The sequence below is a fragment of the Plasmodium falciparum genome (genome assembly GCF_000002765.6).
Source record: "Plasmodium falciparum 3D7 genome assembly, chromosome: 8".
NCBI classification, from domain to species: Eukaryota; Apicomplexa; class Aconoidasida; order Haemosporida; family Plasmodiidae; genus Plasmodium; species Plasmodium falciparum.
The window spans coordinates 1,210,001-1,230,000 of record NC_004329.3 but is presented as its reverse complement, the minus strand read 5'-3'; the positions used below and the strand labels follow the sequence as shown (position 1 = coordinate 1,230,000).

Here is a 20,000-nt window from a genome sequence, read left to right as displayed (position 1 = left end):
TCATACCCATCCACCGATTATATATCATCTCAAAAATCGGATTCATCTGAAATAACCAAATTTTCTGCAGACATGCAAATTGATGACATAACCTTGGAATAATAGGAGCCTACACACACACACAAAAAAAAAAAAAAAGGAAATAATAATAAATCAATAAATTATATAAAAGAATCTGAGCATATAAACGTATGAATAGATGAACATATAATATATTCTATTATAACCTTATGAAATAAAGGATCCTACACATAAATCATCTAATGATAGATTCAAAATTTTTTACTTTACACACATTTTGTATATTTTGTACATTTTGTACATTTTGTACATTTTGTATATTTTGTACATTTTGTACATTTTGTACATTTTGTATTATTTTACTTCTTTCCTTTTTTTTTTTTTTTTTATTTGATTATTATTTTTAATTCATCTCATATATTTGATATATTTGATATATATGATATATTTTTAATTTTTTTTTTTTTTGGTTACATTTGTAATTTAATTTTTTTTTAAATTAAATATTTTAAACAACAACTATAATTAACATATAAATAAATAAATAAATAAATAAATATATGTATGTATAAAATATATATTTATATTCATAATTAGCCAATAAACCCTTAACCATATTATGATTTAAAAAAAAAAAATAAAAAACCAAGACCAAGACCAAGACCCTTTCTTATCAAGACATATTCATTATAAAAATAAAGAAAAAATGATAACATTATAATTTAGACAATTCTTTTTTTTCTTTTTTTTTTTTTGTTAATCAACTTTTATTTATCCCTTTAAAGAAAAGAGAAAAAAAAAATATATAGTGTCCAATAATAAAAATTTAATACACATAAATTTATTTTATGAATATATCAAAATTTATAGCCTTTTAAAAAATACAATGAATTACACCTATTCATATATTAGCAACATATATATATATAATTATAATTTATTTTTTGTATATCTTATATCTTCACACATACACAATATATACATATATATATATATATATATATATATATATAATATATTCCAAAATTGGGCTATATAACAATTATTCTAATTCTAATTGAATTTTTTTTTTTTTTTTATATAAACCTTAAAATTATATAAATGTACTTTAATTCTTTCATTTTTTTTCTCTTATAATTTCTTATAAATATATATATAATATATATATGTATGTATATTCATTTATTATTTTTATTTACGTGCTCTATTAAAAATATAATAGATAATATAATCTATATTTTATTAGGTTGGGTATTAAAATATTCTTTTAAACTTAAAATTTTTTTTTTTTTTTTTATTAAGGTGCCTATTATAATATCTCTTTCAATATTTTTTTTTTTTTTTTTTTTTTTTTTTTTTTTTGTGTATATATATTCAAATATTATGATGTGTATCATCATCATAATGCTTCTTTTATTTAATACATAAAAGAAAAAACAAAATAAATAAAATAATATCATACAACATTTAACGATAATAATATTATTTTTTTTTTTTTTTTTTTTTTTTTTTTCTTCCTTTACATATATTTAAGGAGTACAAAAAATAATGATAAAATATTTTCTTTAAAATGGAATGTTACGATAACACGAAACAGAAGGATTTACAAGAAGAGCACGATGGTATGACAATATTATATATATATATATATATATATATATATATATTTATATGTTAACTTTATTTAAATTTTTTTGCAATAAAATGATATATACATTATTAGTATATATGATTCACAGGGCAATATAAATAAATATACATATATATATATATATATATATATATATATACATATATTTTATTTCCTGCTTATAGTGGTACGTAATTTCAGAAGATATTATTTTCAGGAAAAAGAAGAAATGCATATAGCAGCCATAAAATCAATATCCGAGTATAAAAAATAAATAAATAAATAAATAAATAAAACAATTGTGTAAATATATATATATATATATATAATTTTTTTTTAATTGATCACATATTTTTATGTACACATGTGTTGTTTTCTGTTTAATACCTAAATTTCAGTGTCTTAAAAAATAGCATATCGGAAACGAACTTTGAATTATTTATTAATATGAATGAAGCAAAATGTAAATTAAATAATTTTATTAATAATAATCAAACACAACAAGATATTATATCTGTCCCACATTCCAAAAGAATGACTATATATCCAATAATTTCCTCGTGTGATATATATCATCATTTTGTTGTAAAAAAATACACACACAACGAAAATGTAAATATTAAAAAAAAAAAAAAAAAATTTTATATATTTTGTCCTACATTTTAATAATATATATGATGCATATTACACATTATATATAATACATAACATATAACATATTACATATAAAATATTACATATTACATATTACACATAACATATTACATATTATACATAACATATTACATATAAAATATTACATATTACACATTACATATATCATATCACATATAATATGTTTTTTTTTTTTTTTTATTTTTGTTTTTTTTTTTATTTTTATGTTTATGTTTATTTTAAAATTTGTTCGTTAAAGAACTTCCATGTACTTAAAAATGTTATCGAAAATAACGCGGATGAATTCTCAGCAAGCCTACAAAAAAGTCTTGAAACTATCGGAAGTAGTAGCAATATTATGTTCCTTAATAAACATACTACTATACTAACACACAGTAACTCAGATTGTGTTAAATCTCTAATCATGGATGTTGTTAAAAATCAAAATAAACAAGTGTCCATTTATTTTACCTGCACAAGTCAGGTAAATTTAAATTATGAAGAAAAAGAAAAGAAATTTGATGAGAATTTTTTAGAAGAATTAAATAAGGAAAATATAAATATAACAAAGATAGATTTAACACAAGTAAAAGATATAATAAATAAAATAGATTTCGTTTTGATAGGATCAGAAATAGTTACAGATAATGGAGGAATAATAAATAAAAAGGGTATCAAATTAATATCTGAATTATGTTTATTATATAAAAAACCATTTTATGTAACATGTCAAGCATATAAGTTTTTAAAAATTGATAAAAATAAATGTTCAAAAGATTTTTACACATTTTGTACACAAACAGTAACAAATAATTTTAATAATATATATGAATTTGTATCTCCAGATTTTATTACACTTTTCTATACCGATATAGGTATATTCCCACCTTCTAATATATCTTATGAACTTAGTAAATTGTATATAAATGACGCCTTTTATTTCTAACACAAAGGATAAAAAAAAAAATATATATATATATATATATTTACATGCTTGTGTATAATAATATGAATTATACACAAAAATAAAATCTATTATATATAAATATATATATATATATATATATATATATATATTTTTATTTTTTTATTTTATACATATATTCATTATTTAATTTTTAAACAATAAGAAACAAATTCCGACATTTTATGATTAACCTATTTTTTAATGACAACTTTTTTTTTTTAAATTATCATTTATAATAAATTGGGTACCCAATATGAAATAAATAAATAAATATATATATATTTATTTATATTTATATATTATTTTTTTTTTTTTTTGTATACTTTGTTATGTCTTTATACTTTTTTATTTCAAAATTCATCAATTCGTTATATCCAGTTGTTAATTTATATGAATAATATATTTATGGCCTCCGTACCTCCCCTAAGTAAATCTTTTTATTATGTATAATATATATGTATATTTGTATATATTTCTTTTTTAATTTGTATACATTTAAAAGTTATTTAAACCTGGACCGTAAAATTTATTAAAAATAATATAATATTTTTCTCTTCAAAACAATTTCATTCCTTATGTTAACCCCGAAAAATAAATAAATAAATAAAAATATATATATATATATATATATATAAATATATATATCAAAAGGTATTCATACTTATATACACATTTTTTTTTAATGAATAATGAAACTAGTTTAGCTCTTTACAATTTAACATTCAAGGGAAAAATATATATATATATATATATATATATATATATATATATATTTATATTTATTTATTTATATTTATTTATTTTTATTTGTACAAAATATTAATTAATTTCCTTGTAGGTAATTTTTTCATATGATCACAAAAACATGTTTCAACAAAATAATTCCCTCAAATGTAATTTTAATATAATTTTTCATCATATTTCTTTCAGAACAAATAAAGGAGAATGGACAAAGGGGTTGAGTACCAACCCAAATAAAATAAATCAAATAGAAAATAACAAAAGTAATATAAATAATACATATTATCATATATATCAATATGACAAAAGTATACTTGTTAATAAATTCATACAAATGTATATAAAAATGGGGTACATAAAGAATAAGAAAAATAAAATAAGTATAAAACAAAACAATAATATATATAACAAACATAACATAAATAATATATATAACAAACATAACATAAATAATATATATAATATATATAATATATATTATAATACATTTATATGTAGTACAAATAATGTAAGAAATAAACAATCATTTTGTAATAATAATGTACATGATAAATTTGGTGGGCTTGCTCTATTCTCGAGATTTTTTTTCACTATGCCCATAAACAATATAAATAATTATTTTAACAAACAACATAATGATAAAAACATAAATGACAAGTTTGATACTTCCCACTGTGAGGAAGATCCTGATAAGGGGGTATCTAAGAACATTGATCATCTCAAAAGAGAAGATGAACATGGGAAAGCCTTAACCAATAAGGAAATGAATAATAATAATAATAATAATAATAATAATGATGATAATATTTATAATGATGATAATGTTTATAATGATGATAATAATTATAATGATGGTAATATTTATAATAATAATAATGATTATGCTTATAATAACAAGAGTAATGAAGGAAGCACATACCCTTTAAATGAAGAAGAAACTAACGTAAATCTAACAGAAGATATATATCCATATACAGATTTCATTATTGAAAAATGTAAACTTAATATAAAAAGTGATGTAGATATATATGAAAACACTTGGTATGTGAAATTAATATATGATTTATTAAATTCCACAAAATTATTTTTTGATTGTACATGGATGAGTTCAATTATAATGACAACATTATTTATGAGAATCATAATTTTGCCTTTAACCATATCTTCAGAAAGAGATAGAAGGAAACAAAAAATATTAAGTCCTTTATTAAAAGAATTAACAAAGAAATTAAAAGATAATGCACAAGATGGAAATATTAAAAAAGCTGTAGAATTTAAAAAAAAAATTTTAAATATAAGAAATACACATGGTATATCATTAATACCGAAATCTATTATTTTAATGGCTTTCTTTCAAACACCTTTATTTTTTATATTCTATTTTTCTATGAAAAGAATAGCATCTTATCCTGATATTTTTAAAGACTTTACTTTTGAATCCCCATTGTGGTTAGATAGTCTATCCTTACCAGACCCATATTACATTCTTCCTATCTTATCATCACTCTTGTTATTATCAAATAATGAATTAACATTATTAATAGATAAAAAAATCAATGAAAATAATAAACAATCAAATTTAAATAACCAAGAAGAAACAGAGTTTCAAAAAAATATGAAAAAAATTACAAAACTTGCTATGCGCTTATTCTATTTATCCTCTGTACTTTTCTTTAAATCCATGCCATCTGGACTTTTTATATATTTTATTACAAATACATTTTTTCAATTATTCATAACACAAATATGTAAAATTAAAATTATAGAAAATTTCCTTGACCTACCACCCTTACATTCGAAGGGATTTATAACGAGTACTAACACATCACAACAGCAAACAACTTCACAAAAAAAAATAATACACATGAATGATTTAATCAAAAGGAAAAAATAAAATATATATACACATATATATATATATATATATATATATATATATATGTGAATAAAATAATAGATCCATATATTAATAAAAAAATTAAATACTACAATCTACTTTCTTTAGGCTTAATATTGGTTTGGAAAATCATTAAGTTGATATCTTTTTTTTGTACATATATTTATAAGTAATACAACATATATATATATATATATATATATTATATCTTTTTAATATATAATTAAGTTTGTATTTATTATTACGCCTAATTTTTAAAAATACTCATCTTCCCCTCTTTGAGAGACTTTTTATATTTTTATTTTTTTATTTTTTTATTTTTATTTATCTTAAGAATTTTTCATAATTACCAAATTTCTCTTTTTTTAAAATATGAAATATATTTATTTCTCCCTTGCTTTAGCATGAACTACCGAATGTTCAATACATACATATTAAATATATATATATATATTTTTTTTCAATTAATTTTATTTTTTCGTTTTTTTTTTTTTATTTTAACTAGATTCCCTTAACTTCAAATAAAATAAAAAAAATTAGGAATTTTTAAAAATATATATTTTTTTGTGTGCATATATGTATATAATATATATATTTTTATTTTTATTTTTATTTTTATTTTATTTTATTTTTTTTTTTTTTTTTTTTTACCTTATAGTTTTTCTTTTCAATTCTTAGCTTTCTAGATATTTTTATATAAGTTTATTTTTGTATATTGTTTTTTTATTTTTTTTATTTTTTTTATTTTTTTTATTTTTTTATTTTTTTTTAATTGTATATAAATTATAAAATTTCGCCGTTTCCATTTATTATTATTATTATATATATATATTTATTTATATATTTATTGGTCCATACATTTTGTATGTTTAATTCTTTAGTCCCATGTTTATATTGTCACTTAGATTTGCCTTTCATTTTTTACCTTTTTACTTATTTATCTTAAGAAGAAATGAAAAAAGTAAATTTCTTCATTTTTATATAAACAACAAATAATATTTCTTGTTAATTTTGTTAATATATATTATATTCTTTACAGATAACAAAATAATAAGAAAAAGAGAAGGAAATTATTATAAACGTATCTATAATATTATAAAGCATATACATATTATAATTTTTTTTTCTTTTTTCCCCTTTTTTCTTTTAATATGTTGTGAAAAGATTATTAAATAATAATTTCGAGAAATAGACAATAAAGAGATATTAATTGGAACTATAAGAGGATATAAATAATATATATTATTAAAATATTATATATATATATATATATATATATATTTTTGTGTGCACACTTTTTATTTTTATCCCAATCTTATCCCAGTTTGTTTTTGTCAAAAATTATAAATAAAAAGTAAGATATAACAAATAATAAATTACATGTAGAATTTTTTTTTTTTTTTTTAAATGGAAGACCAAGATAACATGAACGATTCATACTATAAAAATAAGGAATATGAACAAGAAAATGAAAACTTCAATATTAATAATGAGGATGAGAAAAAAGAAGAAAATTCGTTTCATCAGGTCACCAATGTATATCATAGCAATGTGTATATAAATAAGAATACAAAAGAAGATAATATTATAAGAAAATATTTAAGTGAGCAGATGACAAAGGTCAACATAATAAATAACAACCACAATATAGATGATAATAATAATAATAATAATAATAATAATGAACTTTATATTAATCAAGTTACAAATATTGATGATAGTGATGATGATGTTCCTTTATTAAAAACATATGGAATTAATCATACTATCAACACAAAATATGAAAAAAATGACAATCCTTTTAATAATAATAATGAGGAAGAGGAGGAGAAGGAGAAGGAGAAGGAGAAGGAACACCAGCCGCATCAAGGCAACCAAATAAATAATGATAATAATTCGAATCAAGAGAAGCATGGTATATTTTTATCCAAACAAGAATCTTCTAAACTTCATACAAAATATGCTAATCAAGATAATCAAAAAGAAACGTCTTCATCAGATACAAGCAGCGATGATGATGTATGTCTATTAAATTTAATAAAAAATGATAAGAATTATAATATTAATAATTTTAATAACCAAAATTATTATGAAAAGAAAAATAATTTTAAAGATGATGATAATAATAATTCTTCAGACTACTCTAGCTATGATTCAGATGAACCAATACTCATAAGAAGTAATTTAAAAAATAAAATAAATATTCAAACAAATAAATTAGGCAATACTAGTCATTATAGTAATACTTGTATGAATAACAATAATAGGTATCAAACTAATAAAACGAAATTAATTAATAAGAAAACAACACTTAAAAGTAGTGAGAACAAAAAAGATAACAAATTCAAAAATATAAATGCAAAAACTAGTTTATCCAAAATTAGCTGTAGAAAAACAAGCAAAAATTCAAATGACATATCAAAAAGAAAAAAAAAAACAATAACCAAAACAAAAAAAAAAACAAAAAAACAAAAAAAAAAACAAAAAAAAACAAAAACGAAAATAAAAAATAAAAATAAAACAAATAAACATAAAGATAATAAAGGAAATAACCATTTTAATGATAACGAAAATGATTCTATTTGTATAGGTACCTTTGATCCAAGAAATAGATCGAATAAAGAAAAATTAGTAGCTCAATTATTAATACGCTGGTGGTATGTTCTTCCCGATTGGCCACCACCAGATTATGATTATAAAGATGAATTATATAATCGAAAATTAAAATTGGTCCCATTAGAAGAATATGAAGATAAAGAAGATATAGATAGTCAAGGATTTAGGAAGGTTTATCAAATATCGGCTTTCCCAGGTATTTTTAGAGATGCCATGGGTATAGCATACGACCTAAGAGATAAAGACTCATGTCCATGTTATAATAATTTAATAAAAAAAACAGATCAAGAATTATTACAATTAATATATCAAGCTATTAAAAATCAAATACAATGTTTGAAAAATTCAGTCTACAATGAAACATTTATGGAAAAAAATTTGGAAAAAGAATTAAAAGAAGTCGAATTAAAATTAAATAAAATCACGAAAAAAAACATAATAAAAATATAATAAAATATATATACCATTAAACGATGTAAATATATTCACATAATAATAATATAATAAAATATATATACCATTAAACGATGTAAATATATTCACAGAATAATAATATAAATAATATGTAAATATGTAAATATATATACATATATACATATATATTTTTTTAATATATAAATATAGTTATATATACAAACAATCATGCACATATATACACATACACACACACACATACACACACATACACATATATATATATATATATATATATATATATATATATATATATTTGTGTACATATATGTATTTACATTTTTCTATTTAATTATAAAATTTATTACTTTATTTGGAATATTTACTATGTTAACAATTTTCTTCCCCTTTTTCATTTCATTTTCGATTTTATGTTTTATCAAGTTAGTTGCTTCTTCTGTTATGTCAGAGGTACTAGATACATCCCTCTGAAGAAATGTTATATGCTTGTTATTCAGTTTTATAGATATGTTGACCAATTTGTTTTGTTTTATTTCGAATAAGGAAGGCCACTTTCCATAATATAACAAATTTGAATTACAGAAATAACATAGTTTTTTTCTTTTTTTAATTTTATATCTTTTTAAATAATAAAACCAAAACTCTTCACAAATATGTGGACAAAATGGATATAACAATTTTACAAATATAATAAATATTTTTAAAGGAACAATATCCCATGTTTTTATTTCATTATAGAATTTCATAAAAAAAGATACAGCTGTATTTAATTTTATATCATTAATACAATTCGTAATTTTTTCTATATAATAATTTACTTTTTTTTTCTTTTCATTTTCAATATCTTCTATTTTTATCTTTTTTATTTTATCAGATAATTTATTAAATACATGTGAATCATTTTTTAATATTATGTTTACATAATCATTTACTTTTTTATATTTTTCATTTGCTATTATAAACCCATATTTATTTTTTAAAAAATTTAAAATTAATTTTTTATTACTACTCTTCCTCTTACAATTTTTACAAATCATATATTCTATTTTTTTTTCTCCATTTTCTAAATTTATCTTTTTCTTTTTTTCATATCCATTATTTGATAAAATGTGGTTAGCACTTTTCTCAATATTATCTTTATGGAACATCATATCATTCATACTATTATCTACTACACGTGTGCACACATTCTTTTTATTACTCTCTTTATTATTTTTTATATCACATCTTTGTATAAATAAATTATATAAATTATTTAAAAACTTAAACGTTCCTTTTATTCCTTTAGTTGTCCATTTCTTATTTTGATCTACGGGACCTAAAAATAATATATGTAATCGTAAACAATCTGATCCATATGTTTTTACTATATCTAATGGGTTTATCGTGTTCCCTTTCGATTTAGACATTTTTTCGTAATTTGGTTGTACTTCGATGGACGGAAAACTCTTCAAATAATATTTCTGATCCTTTCCTTCCTTTACATAATCTTCTTCAATTAAAAATTTCTTATACTTATTATCAACTATTGTGTAATTATTTTTTCCCAACATATCTATCACATTCTCTTTCATATCATCATTTATTTTATTTTTTCCCAACATATCTATCGCCTTTTCTTTCATATCATCATTTATTCTATTTTTTCCCAACATATCTATCGCCTTTTCTTTCATATCATCATTTATTTTACTTTTTCTCAAAATATCTATGTCCTTTTCTTTCATATTTTCATTTCTTTCATTTTTTAATTCTTTATTTATATTTCCATTTTGATCACCTGAACAAAAGCTTGCATGGTCAGGTAAAACCTGACTCGTTAATAAATTAGTTGTTTCACAAACATTTTGGCTATACGTTTTTTTTTTTTTTTCGTTTTCTTTTTTATTTAGTTGGATATGATGATTTGTGCCTCGATTTGTATAATCGTATGCATTAGTATTTATTTTCTTTTCATTAATTTGATCAAAACTAACAGGTTTATTATCTAAGGTGGTATATAAATAGAATGAGGTTGTATTTAACAGAAGTCCTTGATTAAATAGCTTTTGAAAAGGTTCTTTGTGTTTGGTTAATTTCAAATCATATAAGAATTTATGAAAAAATCTCGAATATAATAAATGCAAAACAGCATGTTCACTTCCTCCAACATATAAATCTACAGGTAGCCATGAGTTAATTTTTTTTTTATTAAATATTCGTTTTTTATTTTTTGAATCAATATATCTGAGAAAATACCAACTTGATCCAGCCCATTGTGGCATTATATCACTTTCTCGTTTGTATAGCATATTATATTTTTTGGTAATCATCCACTTTTTAAATCTTGACAAAACAGAAGAAATATTATTTACATCCTGTTCGTTATGAGGATCTATTTCATATATTTTTTTATTAAAGTTTGGTAACTTTAAAGGAATATCATCTATATATATGTTATTGTTTGGCGAGTTTATCACTTTTCTTATTCTTATTTTTTTATTATTATTTTGATCATTATAATTTGAAAAATTATTAATATCTTTACAATCACTCAACATATTATTATTATGATTATTTTCATTCATATGATCATCATTCTTAATTTTAGTGTTATCCATATATCCATTTTTATCTTTCATTTTATAAAGAAAAGGAAATGGTTCTCCCCAATATCTTTGTCTTGAAAATAACCAATCTTTTAAATTATAAATATTTTTTTTTTTACTATAATTTGAATCTTGCAACATTTTATACAATAATGATATATTAGTATTGCTATTTTTGTCCTGTGTTTGTGTCATCTCCTTTTTCAAAAAGAGGAAATTTTTATTATTATCCAAAATATATGCACATAAAAAAACAGGAATCATTTTATTCATTATGGGAAAATAAATAACTGAACCTGTGAAATATAATTCTTCATTTTTTAATCTTACAGTATCGTTTTCAAGAACCATTTTATCAATAAATTTTAATAAAAAAGGATTGTGATTAACAATATTTCTAATATTTGGATGATTAACGCTTATTATTAATTTATCATTCTGAAGAATAACTTCATTTTTATTTAAAAAAATTTGTACATATGAATTTTGGTCCTTCAACATATTGTCATCAAACATATTGTCATCAAACATATTGTCATTAAACATATTGTCATTAAACATATTGTCATTACTATTATGACCATTTATATAATTTTTACCTTTTGTAGCATCTTTAAGGGGGTACAAGAAATAGTTTTCATTATAGGTTTCCATATTATTGAACAAAATATTTATTATCATATCATTACAATTTTGTATATTAAAACTTACCCAATTTGTCTCAAGATTTGATGAATTGTTATTATTTTCTTTATTATGACTAACACGAATTTGTTCATTTTTAAAAGGTTCCGTTGGAAGATTCAATTTTTGTTTTTTCATTTGGTCAATATTTCTATTATGATAATAATTAAAAAAAAAGGAAAAGAAAAGAAAAAGATCGTTTTGATGATAGGAAAAGAAAAAATCGTATTTGTTAATATAATTATATTTTTGTATTTTATTATTTAATTCTTTTATATGTGTATTTTTTTTTTGTTGTTGTTTTTGTTCATTTGGATTATTGATATACATGTGAAAAGTAAATATAGATAAAATATAATTTATAAATATAAAAAAAAGGTGATTAAAAATATTATTATAAAATACATTTATCATATTGTTATTATAAGACTTCTTGATGTTAACAAAATTGAAATGAGTATTATTTAAAAACTTGTCTAAGGAAATAATTCGAGCTTTTAGAAATATACCTGTTTTTTTCCCAATCCAATTAATTTGCATGTTTTTAATTTTCATAGGCCAATGAATCATATTTAGATCTTTGATTAGACGATTTGCATATTTGGTAATTTTAAGATACCATTGTAATAATTTAATTTTTTGTATATTCAGATATTGTAAATTGATTTCATTTCTTAATTCATCATTTGATATAACACAACGTAATTCATTTGACCAATTAACATAGGAACGTTTTTTATAACTTAAATTATTTAAAAACAATTGTATAATTATCCACTGTGTCCATTTATAATAATTTTCATCACATGTATTTATTTCACTTTCCCAATTAAAAAGAAAACCTAATTTTATTAATTGATTTTTAAAATTAGATATATTTTTATGTATAATTTCTCTAGGATCAATTTTTTTTTTCATCGATAATCTATCACATGGTAATCCAAAGGAATCCCAACCAATCGGATGAAAAACACAATAATTATTCATTTTTTTAAATTTACTAATAATATCGGTTATCGTAAAACATAATATATGACCTACATGTAATCCTTCTGAGGAAGGATAAGGAAACATATCTAATATGTAAAACTTTTTCTTATTATATTTATATGTATTATCACCTTTTTCGTATACATCGTTATATGGTTTGTCAATGAAACCATTTTGTTTATCCTTATGTCTCTTTTCCTTTTTTTCTTTTCTTCCCAAATTAATTTTGTTATACTGCTCAAAGTCCTTATCTAACAAACGCTTTGAATTCCATATGGTTTGCCATTTTTCCTCAATCCTATGAAAATCGTACTTTCCTTTTTCTTCGTCATGTGAATATATTTTCCTCTTATAGTTTCTTCTGTTCTTTATTAACACACTAGGTGATTCAAATAAAAACACATTCTTATATTTATTAATATGTAACGCAAAAACATTGTTAACATGTTGATAGCATAAGGAGTACAGAAATATGTATATTAAAAAGCGGACAAACTTAAAAAACATAACATATTATTTATATAAATCATTAATCAAATGTAAATTAAATTAAATAAAATTAAATATAACAATAAAAATGATATTACACATAAATATATATATGTATATATGTATATATATATATATGTATGTATTTATTTATTTATTTATTTTTTTTTATTTTTTTTATTTTTTTTATTTTTTTTTTATTTCTGTATATTTTATTTTGTTGAAATATTAATCTTTTGGGGAACTCCAAGCAAAATATGCAAAAATAAAAAAATTTACATTCGCTCAACGATATAACGTTATATTATATAATATATTATGATATATTATTAATTTATAGTACTCATTTTTTTTTTTTTTTATCTCCACAAAAGATGTACTCATATTAATTTATAAAACAATTGAAATAATTATATATATGTATATATTAATCATAAGCACTATCATATCATAATATATAAAAAAAATTGGAGCCGTATATAATTTTTATGCTACAAATAAATAAATATTATACATATATATATATATATATATATATATATATATATATATATATATATATATATATTTTATTTTTATTTTTTTATTTTTTTATTTTTTTATTTTTTATATAGGCCACAAATTTTTGCTGAACTACGCACATATTTTCTTATTATATATGATGTTTTATAAATATTATCATTATGCAAAATGTAGAAGATTTATTCATATGGTCAGTAGTTTAGAGGGTACCTACATAAATATTGAAAGGTTTATTTGCCATTGTTCTAATAATTTTTATTTTTTAAAAAGTGGATCCATATATTACAATGGTGACCGTCGGTTCATAAATTGTGACAATGTTATTATTAAAGAGAAACAAATATGTAAAAATAAAAAAAGGAAAACGTCAACATGTTATAATAATAATAACAATAATGATGATGATGATGATAAATTATCATGTGAGAATCATATAAATGAAGATATTATAGTTAATCACAATGTATGTAATAATAACAATATGCTACATAATATAGAAGATAAACATTTGAAGTATGAATATATTCAAGAAAAAATGTATGAGCTTATAAAAGGAAATGGTTGTGAAAAGGATAAAATTCTGATGATATTAGATTTTATATGTAATGATAAATTTAAAAATAAGAATGATTTTCTTTTTTTCTCAACACATTTATTAATGTTATCTGAATTATATAAAGATATTATTATAATAAATGAAAATATATATAATAATTCACATATAATAAATTATATTAAAGAATGTATCAATTTTATGATTATATCAAAAAAGTATTCTTCTTTAAATTCTTTATTCAAATATTTTAATCTTTTATGCATTTTTCATATTAACGAAATTAGATTAATACAAAAAATATTTTATCTCATATTATGTAACAAACAATTTAATGATATACAAGAAAAAGTTATTTATTCTTATTATATAATTCAACATTTATATAATAACCATATTTTTAATAAATTCATATCGAATTTATTAACGAATAAACTATTGTTAAGAATTAATTTCGTACGATTTTTACAAACACAAAAGGACATCAAAAATAATTTTTTAATCTTTCTATATTATATAATACATTCCTTAAATAATAATACAACCAATGATATAATCATTCAAATGTATGTTACCTATTATAATAATATGCTACAAAAAAATATACAATCATTCAAAAATATAGTGAACTTAAATTTAATAAACCAGTTATATTATATTTTATTAATATCACAATATTATGATTTAGATTTGAATATGCTTATTAAAAAAAATATACAAACATATTTACCTTTCTTGAATATATATGAAATTATCTTAGCATGTACCAATCTTTTGTTGAATTTTACAAAAAATGATAAGATTCTTTTATATATGATACCATATGATGAGAGTAGAAAAAGTAAAAACCAACTAATGGAATCCAAAAAAAATAATAACATTAATGATAATAATAATAATAATAATAATAATAATAATATTCATATTTCTAATAATAGCGAGAATGGTAAGACTACACCTTTTAAAAAGTATTATCACAATTTTTTGTCCATGAAATACCTATGTGATTCTATTATTAGATCTTCTGATAATTATATTTCTTCTTGTAATTATAATCACAATAATGAATACATCTATATGTTTCTTGTCTTATCATCATACTGTCATTTTACCTTATATTTAAATTGGTGGGCTGACACTACTATATATTTCAAATTAAAAAAAAAAAAAAAAAAAAAAAAAAAAGTTTTAAGAAGTAGATTACCATATGTTTTTCATCTACAAGAAAAAATAGCTCATATTTTGGACATCATATTGTATAATTCTTCTTATAGTAATGAATCCTATATACAAACTATGGGATATCAAAGGGACTATCTTAACAATGTAAATATAAATAATAAAAAAAATAAATATATATATAATAATACATGTAATGATACATGTAATGATATATATAATAATACATGTAATGATACATGTAATGATACATGTAATGATACATGTAATGATACATGTAATGATACATGTAATAATACATGTAATAACATATTTAATAACATATTTAATAATGTACAGGAAAAATTTATTGGACAAGATCAAACATATGGTCAACTGAATGAAAATAACCCAGAACAAAATAATATATTGTCAAAATGTAATAATAAGAAGAATCGAAACATTCAAAATAATCTTCAATATGAAAATACTTGTAGTACACCAGAACAAATAAATTATCACAATAGTTTAATTAAATGTAAAGCAAACATTGTAGATATCAAATATGTAACCTACATATTCAAATCCTTTTTAAGAATCTCTTTATTTAATCCAGGACACCTAAAAAATAAAAAAAATTTTATTCAATTACTTGAGAACTCTTTCATAAATTATGTCAACAGATATATATATAATTATCAAAAGGAAGATAAAAATTTTAATGAAATAAATGACACGAATCATTTAATAAAAAGAAAAGAAACACGTGGAATAAATGGAAGCTCTCATAATAATGTGTCCATAGATAATCAAAAAATAAATGTAACATATAATATGTATGATGATAAAAATAGTAATCTTTTGTACAAGGAACCTTTTCATTTTAATATTTATGATAATGATTTAAGTTTATATGAATTAAGTTCCATATGTGAATGCTTTTTTCTTGTCGAGTATATAAACAGCCAAGATTTTCAAAATATAAACAACATAAAAGTTGTAAAGAAAAAGAAAAATATACAAAATAATAATGCTCATCGTGTAGAAAAAGAAAAGTGTGTAATATTCAATAGTGATGATATATTTGAAAAAACTTTATATATATTTTTAGATAAAATGAATAGATTCGTTTGTAATAAAAAACTAAATCTTACTACATCTAATGAGGATTATATAAAAAATGTATTATTGGAAAAATTCTTAAATCAAGGAGATATATTTTTTAATTATTATTTATTATTAAGATTACTATTACCTTTATTATTTAGTGCATCTCTTGATCATTATATATTATTGAGTAAGAGACTCATTGTTCATATATTATCTTTAATATTTCACAAAAAAATGAAAGAACAAATAAACAAAGGTATAAAGAACAATATTTTACATATTACAAATGTAATCAATGATTATATGAAGTGGGAAAATTCATTTATATATATAAATAATCAAAGGAGGATAAGGAAACAAACCAAAACCAAAATGAATTTATTAGATTTTATTTATACAGGTGAGTTCATTAGGCCTTCATTCATACTTATTCTGATTATAAATGAATTAAAGAATTATGATGATATGTTTGACCAATTTATACAAAATATTTTTAAAAATGATGCTAACATAAAAGAAAATAAGAAAGATCTTACAAATTATATAGACAAAATGTACAAAAAAATGTATGCCCTTGTTATTAAAAAGGAGAAGGAAGGGTTATTATAATGAAGAAAATAATTAAAAAAAAAAAAAAAAAAAAAAAAAAAAAAACACACACACAAATACAAATGGTAACAAAAATGTAATGTTGTAAAATGTGTTATGTTAAATTATATATATATATATATATATATATTTATATGTTTGTATATTTTTTATTTTTTGTTTTATCCATAAAGCATTTACTTGCTATCTACATATATCACCTATTTATGTATTAATTTTTTTGTCTTTTAAACTTACAACTTTTTTTTTTTTTTTATATTCATTAATAACCATATAATATAAAAGAATGAATTCTTAATAATCATCCAACTTCAATACATATATATATATATATATATATATATATATATATATATATATATCATAAATATGAAATTTTCATTTTGTTTATAACATATGAGAGGTTTCCTTATTTTATTATATTTATTCCAATTTATTCAAATTTTATTTTTTTTTGAAGAAATGTGATATGCTGTTTAATAGATCATTCCACATGGCATATTAATAATGTATAATCTTACAGGCAAGTAAATAATAATTAATGAGCAAATAAAAAAAAAGCTATAATATAGAAACTTTTGAAAACTAAGGAAAATAAAATGTATAAAATGTTAATATATATATATATATATATATGTATATCATATTATGAGTTGCATATATGTGTAATGTTTAATATATATTGTTTCATTTTCATATTTACATATTGTATCCTATGAATTTATTATAATGACAACATAAAAAGGCTCCACAAAGGAATCCACCTATATGACCAAAAAGATCAACTGAAGGAGAGAAGCTAACAAACATAAAAAATAATAGAAATAAAAAAATATTAAGAATATAATAATTCTTAGCCTTTCTTGTTAAATTCTTCCAAGCTAAAAATATTTCAAATATTGAACAGCCAATTAATCCAAACCCACTAGTTGATGCTCCTACAGCTAGCTGACAAGGATTACAAATAGTTGTGAGAATATTTCCTGTTGCTCCAGATAAAAAATATATTAATAAGAATTTTGACTTCTTATATTTACTTTCAATTATTAAACCTAAATTTAGGATACACAAAATATTTATAATCAAATGCCATAAATTGGCATGTAAGAAAATCGGTAGCACAAGTCTCCAATATTGCCCTTCCCTAAAAAATATAAATAAAATAAGAAAATAAACACACAAACATATACATACATATATATATATATATATATATATATATATATATATATATATATATTATCGTCAAATATATTTTAATTATACATATACTAATACATTTTAGTTTCCATATATATTCCTACTTAATTAAAGGACCATAAGTTGCCCCGAGTAAGATCAAAATATGAACATTTGGTGTGCTCAAGTTTTCACTTAATAAACAACTTAAAATATAAATAATTATTTGAAAAAAACTTATCCATACAATAATTCTACATAATATTAAATATATAAATATATGTTTATATATATATATATATTATTTATTTGTTCTTGTGAGTTCATGTTATAAATATTACTTATTTAATTCTATCCCAGGAAATAAAATATCGACGTATTTATTTTTTGTCTGTCTTTCAAGGAGCTTAATATTTTCAGATGATACAACACCATCTTCATCACTTTCAATATCTTTTCTTAACATTGCGTGGGATTAATATTTTAATGAAATAAATATAAATATAAATATATATATATATATATATATATATAAAGAATTAGTAATGCTAGATATAATATATTTAATCATACACACATTTATGTACCTATAAATAAATAAGCGACAAAATAAATACATGGAATTATATTATATATATATATATATATATATGTTGTATTATCATAAAAAATCAAGATAGATAAGAGAAGCTTCCATATAGTAACAGATGAATTTTTGAAAATATATAACGCGTACAAAAAGGAAATACAATTATATATATATATATATATATATATATATATATATATATTACTTTCGTAAGGCCTTTATACTCCTTTTTTTTTTTTTTTTTTTATATGTATTCTCTAGATTTACATGTTTACAAAACCAAACCTGTATTTACACTCCTCATGATCCTTTCAAATTTTTGAACTTTACAACCCAACACACAAAAAAGAAAAGAAAAGAAAAAGAATACATCGAAGAAATTATAATATGATTAAGAATATACATATATTCAAATGTGTTAACATAAATGAATTCAATAAACCTTTTAACATGTTGTAAAAATGGTATTCTAATATTTTTTTATTCAAAGGAACATACATTAAAAGATTATTATTTTAGATATATATATATATATATATATAAAAAAAAAAAAAAAAAAAAAAAAAGT

The 20,000-nt window shown here is 19.9% G+C and overlaps 7 protein-coding genes across 7 annotated transcripts in view; 5 read left to right on the top strand and 2 right to left on the bottom strand.

The window, feature by feature from the left end:
- Nucleotides 1-102, top strand: part of PF3D7_0828600 (folate transporter 1) — a gene marked incomplete at both ends in the record, with an annotated part of 2,234 nt that extends 2,132 nt beyond the window's left edge. Inside the window, one exon of the mRNA XM_001349204.1 lies at nt 1-102. This exon is cut by the window's left edge and continues 1,157 nt beyond it. Coding sequence (XP_001349240.1) covers nt 1-102 — 102 coding nt within the window.
- A 1,489-nt stretch (nt 103-1,591) lies between these two features.
- Nucleotides 1,592-3,251, top strand: PF3D7_0828500 (translation initiation factor eIF-2B subunit alpha, putative; the record flags this gene model as incomplete). Its single annotated transcript, XM_001349205.1, has 4 exons — nt 1,592-1,643; nt 1,837-1,912; nt 2,050-2,263; nt 2,565-3,251. 4 exons carry the CDS (start codon nt 1,592-1,594, stop codon nt 3,249-3,251), a joined length of 1,029 nt encoding a protein of 342 aa, XP_001349241.1.
- An 886-nt stretch (nt 3,252-4,137) lies between these two features.
- PF3D7_0828400 (mitochondrial inner membrane protein OXA1, putative) lies at nt 4,138-5,907 on the top strand (the record flags this gene model as incomplete). The annotated part of the gene is made up of 1 exon (XM_001349206.1): nt 4,138-5,907. The coding sequence occupies one exon, from the start codon at nt 4,138-4,140 to the stop codon at nt 5,905-5,907; it is 1,770 nt and encodes a 589-aa protein (XP_001349242.1).
- Nucleotides 5,908-7,317: 1,410 nt separating this feature from the next.
- PF3D7_0828300 (conserved protein, unknown function) lies at nt 7,318-8,976 on the top strand (the record flags this gene model as incomplete). The annotated part of the gene is made up of 1 exon (XM_001349207.1): nt 7,318-8,976. One exon carries the CDS (start codon nt 7,318-7,320, stop codon nt 8,974-8,976), a length of 1,659 nt encoding a protein of 552 aa, XP_001349243.1.
- Nucleotides 8,977-9,284: 308 nt separating this feature from the next.
- PF3D7_0828200 (leucine--tRNA ligase, putative) lies at nt 9,285-13,730 on the bottom strand (the record flags this gene model as incomplete). Its single annotated transcript, XM_001349208.1, has 1 exon — nt 9,285-13,730. One exon carries the CDS (start codon nt 13,728-13,730, stop codon nt 9,285-9,287), a length of 4,446 nt encoding a protein of 1,481 aa, XP_001349244.1.
- A 640-nt stretch (nt 13,731-14,370) lies between these two features.
- PF3D7_0828100 (conserved Plasmodium protein, unknown function) lies at nt 14,371-17,664 on the top strand (the record flags this gene model as incomplete). Its single annotated transcript, XM_024473176.1, has 2 exons — nt 14,371-16,113; nt 16,306-17,664. The coding sequence occupies 2 exons, from the start codon at nt 14,371-14,373 to the stop codon at nt 17,662-17,664; spliced, it is 3,102 nt and encodes a 1,033-aa protein (XP_024328893.1).
- Nucleotides 17,665-18,140: 476 nt separating this feature from the next.
- PF3D7_0828000 (rhomboid protease ROM3) lies at nt 18,141-19,309 on the bottom strand (the record flags this gene model as incomplete). Its single annotated transcript, XM_002808838.1, has 4 exons — nt 18,141-18,249; nt 18,368-18,808; nt 18,969-19,097; nt 19,185-19,309. The coding sequence occupies 4 exons, from the start codon at nt 19,307-19,309 to the stop codon at nt 18,141-18,143; spliced, it is 804 nt and encodes a 267-aa protein (XP_002808884.1).
- Nucleotides 19,310-20,000: the final 691 nt, after the last annotated feature.